The following is a 5,905-nucleotide window of genomic DNA, read 5'->3' on the forward strand; positions in this document are numbered from 1 at the left end:
CTTCTTGAAATCTAGTCACATTTGATTGTCCACTTTTATTACCTGTGGGCATTTCTGTTATATATGGCCCAAATTTTTAATAAGGTATTTAGAAAAATGTCATGAAGTTGTTGCTTTAATTAGTATATTTGGTCTTTTTTAAGATGACTACAAGAACCATTAATAATTTTGAATTTTTCTTTGTGTTATTACATATGTACATTTATATAGGCAAGCATTATTAATCTTACTTTGGATATCTTACTTTCTTTTTTTCTTCTCTTCAGATTCTGTCACAATTTGAGAACAAATGTACCTTATAGCTCATGGAAGAGAAGACACAAATCAAGACATTTTTGGGTTCCAAGTTGCCGAAATATGGTGCAAAATCTGTAAGAAGTACACTGAAGCCGATGTCCAGTGGGACAGCTGTTACTCTATTAGGAACGTCCAAGGGTAGTAACATCAAAAGTTATATAAAAAATAATGGCTCTGATTGTTCATTATCTCATTCCTTTAATTGGAGGAAAGCAAATAAATACCAACTTAGTACACAAAATACTGAAGAACCTAACAGTACTCAAAATTCACATGATAAACTCACTGATACTGAAAAACATGCACCTGCTCAAGGAATGTTGGATAAAAATGAGGTAAAGGGAGGTTTAAAAAGTCTTCCTTTATTCACATCAAAGTTAACAAAGCCATCCACTATGTTTGTATCATCTACAGAGGAGGTAAATCGAAAGTCTTTTTCTGGACCATCTAACTTGAGTAAATTCACCAAAGGCACGTTACTAGGAAGGACTTCATATTCTTCAGTCAGTGCTCCAAAATCTCAGTTGAATGGATTTTATGGAAATCGATCAGCTGGTAGCATGCAGAGGCCCCGAGCAAACTCCTGTGCCACTCGAAGCAGTTCTGGAGAAAGCTTAGCACAGTCCCCAGACAATATTAAGTCTATGGCTTGTGAAAGAATGGTAAGGTCACAGAGTTTTTCACATTCCATTCAGAATTCATTCCTTCCCCCTTCATCTATAACCAGATCACATTCCTTCAATAGAGCTGTTGATCTTACAAAGCCTTATCAGAACCAGCAGCTTCCCATTAGAGTGCCTCTACGGTCAAGTATGCTAACAAGAAGTTCTCGGCATTTGGAAGTACTTAATGGAAATGAACATTTGGGGTATGGATTTAATAGGCCTTATGCTCCTGGTGGAAAGAAACTGGCTTTAGCAAATGGGCCAGGTGTAACTTCTACTTTGGGTTATAGGATGGTTCACCCCTCTCTACTGAAATCCAGCCGACCTCCATTTTCTGGAACTATCACCGTCGATGGTAATAAAAATACATCTGCTGACACCTGTGTAGAGGAAGCGGCTACAGTTTTGGTTAAGGACAACACTACCAATAAGGACCAAGAAGTAATTGAAAATGAAAGTTACAGAACAGATAATGACCAGACCATGAAACATGATACTAAAATTAGATATCTAAGTGATGATGTGGATGATATTTCCTTATCTTCTTTATCATCTTCTGATAAGAATGACTTAAGTGAAGACTTCAGTGATGATTTTATTGATATAGAAGACTCCAACAGAACTAGAATAACACCAGAGGAAATGTCTCTCAAAGAAGAAAAACATGAAAATGGACCTTCAAAGGATGTATTTGATTCCCCCAAAGAAAATGAAAAAACCTTTGGTAAAACTGATGAATGGATAGATTTAAGTGTTTCTGGTAAATATTAACATCGTTAATTTCCTTGCTTTTCTCCTATAACCAAATTATCATTTAGGATTATCTTCTAAGATACTCTCAGTGTTATACAGCGGGTTGAATCTGGAGTTGGGCAACATTTATCTTCCTTGTCATTTTTGTTCCCTATCCTCTTTTTAACCTATCTAATGCAAAGTCAGTAAAATGTCTTTTTTGGTCTTTCTTGGCTATTATATCCAAGCCACTTCGTATTTAATATAGACAATGTTTCCCAAATGATCTCTCTGCCTAGAGTGGTGAATCATTGGTCTTTGTTAAGAATAAAACTATGTCAAAAGAAACATAAGATAGGGAAGTCATGCCCAGTCTAAATTTGCTTGTTTAGCAATTTTAATAGTGATACTGCCCAAGGAACTTTATTTCTGTAATTGAAGAAAATGAAATAGCCGTATATGAATCATTTCCCAATATAGATAGCTATATTGACATTAGATACTAGAGAATGTATATTTGTATTTTCATATGCCCTAAAAGAAGAACTGAAAAGAATGGATACAGGAATGTGGTCATGCCTGGAAATACACACAAACCCTTGATTGTCTGCAGGTCTTATAAAAGGGACTGTGAGAACAAGTTTATTTCCTTATAAGGAGTCAACTATGAAAGGAATTTCCTGAACAGTGGTTAAAATAATATCTTGGAAAATATTAAAGAAATATGAGGATATCAGAAATGTTACAGTAGTAAAGGATGGCTAAGTGAATTTTTTTGTTTACTAGAAATATTTTAAAGATTTTATTCTTTATTTTTAAAAAACATTCTTTAAGACTTAGAAGATGTTGCAGTTATGTATGCGTTTGGGGGCCATCTCTTTGGCCATAATATATTGAATTCTTATAGCTTATTTTTTAGAAATGACAAATAATCATATTTTGTGAATCAATATTTCTCTCTTTTTTAAACCAACTGAAGATAGGAGTGGCTATACAAAGCATACTTCCGGAAATAACTTGATTTCCCTGGATGCGGATTACAGAGCTGGCTCTTCATTTGAACTCTCCCCATCGGATAGTTCTGATGGAACATACATGTGGGATGAAGAGGGTTTGGAACCCATTGGGAATGTGCATCCAGTTGGCAGCTATGAATCTTCTGAAATGAACAGCATAGTACGTATGGATTTCTATGCCCTCTTGAAATACTTTACCTTACTGTAGTGAAGCTTTTGGCATTGATTGACATTTTTAATTTATGAAATAACTTTCCTAGTTTGGGAAATAATAACTCATGTATTTATTAGGACCCTATAAAATGTATAGTAAATACAGAAAGTGTAACCTTTGATTTAAATACATATACACATGTTCATTATAGAATATGCATACATACATGCACACACATACACATGTATCTATGGGTGTACTTTATTGGGCAAGTTTAGCTAGGCCAGAAATTCTCAAGTAGGTAGAGATCGTCAGTATCTGGGAACATTTTTGGGTCTTTTTCCTTTTGATACCGGGATTGAACCTAGGACATTGCACTTGATAGGCAAGGGCTGTGCCACTGATCTATTTCCTGGGCCTTTCTGGAAACATTTTCAGTTATATTGCAGAGTGTTAGTTGGTGAATAGAAAGAAGCTAGAGGTTCAGCTATCTCACTGTGCCCATGGCAAAACATTACCTAGCAATTATTGAGAAACCTAGGGATACCATTCACAGACCACAGTAAGGTTTTTTTGTTGTTGTTCTTCCTTGTTGTTGACTGTGAAGCTTAAACTCAGGGTCTGGGTGTTATCCCTAAGCTCTTTAGCTCAAGGCTAGCTAGTACTCGACCATGTTGAGCCACAGTACCACTTCAACACAGTAAGTTTTAACTTTTAGTCTTACCTTTAGTCTTTACTCTTTACCTTGTTGAAGGCCTGGATAGCCATTGGAGGCACCTGTCCATTATGATCTCTGCAAGTTTGATCACTTGAAGCCCTTTGTTGGAGAGAAAGAGATTGTGTTGTTGTCTTATTTATAAGTTTCCTATCAATCTACCATGCATTTATTATACACAGGTATTCTAAGAAACAGTTGTGAGTAATGTGGTTAATATGCTGTTTGAATAAGGTGTAACAGATGTGTTAGTTAACAGGGCATTGATGCCTTTTGTGCTTGTATTCCTGAACTTAAGAGGCGTAGATCCAGAGGAGTGCAGTTTTAAGAATGCTTAGACAAACTACACCTCAAATGACTCACAAAAAGGAAAGGTTGACTTAAGTGGTAGAATGTTAGCTGAGTAAGCAAACTGAGCCCAACAAACTCCAAGAGCTTCTGACAATTAAACAAAAAGACTCAGGCTGGGAATGTGTTTTAGTGGTAGAGGGCATGCCTAGCATGCATGAAATCCTGGGTTCAATTCATCTACAGTACCACATAAATGAAAAAAAGCTGAAAGTGATGATGTGGTTCAGCTGGTAGAATGCTAGCCTTGAGCAAAAGCAGCTCAGAATCATGGCACAAGTCCTGAGTTGAAGCCCTACGACTAGCCAACAAACAAAACAACAACAAAAACCACTCTCATCCTTTATTATTTAGTATGTAAAATGAGATTTCCTCATAAAGTCATATAGTAGTTTTTGTGATTATGTTGCATTCAAAGTAGATTTCAAGCAGTATGATTTTTTTTGTACTCCTATGAAATAAAGACATGGAAAAAAAAACAACAATATTGCTACCAGGCTATTTTCAGGAAGAGGGTAAAAGTGGAGATAGGAGTGCTTCTGGAGTTTGATCTCAGGCCTTTCCTGGGCTGGTACTTTATCTCTTCAGCCACACCCTAGTCCTTTTTACTTTCATTATCGTTCAGATAGGGGTTCTTGTTTTTTCTGGGTCTGGCTTCACCTCATAATCCTCCTAACCACAGCGTCTCCCTTAGCTGGGGTCACAGGTGATTGTCACAGGTGATGACTGGCTTGTTTGTTGGGATGAACTCTAGCTAACTTTTTGCCAAGGCTGGCCTTGAGACTTGGCATTCTCTCAATCTCTGCCTTCTGAGTAACTGTGATTATAGTTACAAGCTACTATACTCAAACTTAACAGAAATATTTTAAGTTGTACAAGCATATAGAGTAAGAGGAAGCATTTAATTTAGAGAAAGTGTCTTTATGTTATTAGATAAAGGAAATAAAGCTTACAGTTTATGATTTTTTTTATTATGAGGCCTTTTAAAAATGAATGTAATTGAAATGCACATGAATGTGATGTCCAGCAGATGGCAGCAATATGACATTTAGTACCTGGTGCCTTTAGCGGTTTACCATTTTCAACACCCAAAAATGCCTTCTCTTAGTTTTAAACATGTCTCAATTGACTATTAGCCCCTGATATCCATGACTTTCCTCCGTGATCAGTATGTTTCTGTTTACTTGAGATGGGAAGGAAAAAATAGGCTTTCTGAACTTTGGTGTCTCTAGTATTTTTCTTCTAATCAAAAGAAGACAGGCTAAAAAAGGATGAAGAACTGATGGAAAAGTTGAGATACGTGTTGAGATTCTGTTTTGCAATAGTTGGACTTAGCATTTTTGCTTGGAAGTTCAGCTGAATTTTTGCTTTGAGTATTTTAAACTTACTTATACAAGCATGTACTTGTATAGAATTGCTTTTATGATGAATTATTGTTACAGCCTTTATTCACTCTCTATATTCTATTCTTTTTTGTGCATTTTGTCTTATCTCTTTTTCTCCAGATACTCATGTGAGTATTCTCTTTTATAAAAAATAAACTCTAGGATAGGGAAACAAGAGGTTTATCTTGTGTGATTGTTGTTCTTAATGTACTATGTTATTTCTCTTCTCTTTTTTTTACCCTTATGGTTAATCTCATGTTGTTACTGTATCTGACTTTCTTATCTGGTATATTGTGTATACGTTTATTTAAAATAGGGAAGGAGGAGGAACAACATGATTGGGAGGGGTTCGGGGAGGGAAATGGGGACAAAAACATGAGAAAGGGGTATCAATGTGTGAGAAGTGATGCACCTACTACCTGACAAATGTAACTATAACCCCTCTATGCATTATCCTGACAACTAAAAAATAAAAAGAGTCTTACAGACTTTAGTGCAGGGGCTGGCTTTGAACTTAGACCCTCAGATCTCAGCCTCCTGAGTAGCTAGGATTACTTGCATGAGCCACCTCACCTGACTAGAATAAATGTTTT

The 5,905-nt window shown here is 36.1% G+C and overlaps 1 protein-coding gene across 1 annotated transcript; it reads left to right on the forward strand.

Moving 5' to 3' along the window:
* Positions 1-392: 392 nt before the first annotated feature.
* LOC150039816 (serine-rich coiled-coil domain-containing protein 2-like) lies at positions 393-2,870 on the forward strand (the record flags this gene model as incomplete). The annotated part of the gene is made up of 2 exons (XM_090327584.1): positions 393-1,722; positions 2,674-2,870. Coding segments are annotated over exons 1-2 (1,527 nt in total), but the record flags the coding sequence as incomplete, so codon positions are not given.
* Positions 2,871-5,905: the final 3,035 nt, after the last annotated feature.

This window comes from Megascapheus bottae, unplaced genomic scaffold (genome assembly GCF_031878675.1).
Source record: "Megascapheus bottae isolate mThoBot1 unplaced genomic scaffold, mThoBot2.hap1 HAP1_SCAFFOLD_164, whole genome shotgun sequence".
NCBI lineage: Eukaryota > Metazoa > Chordata > Mammalia > Rodentia > Geomyidae > Megascapheus > Megascapheus bottae.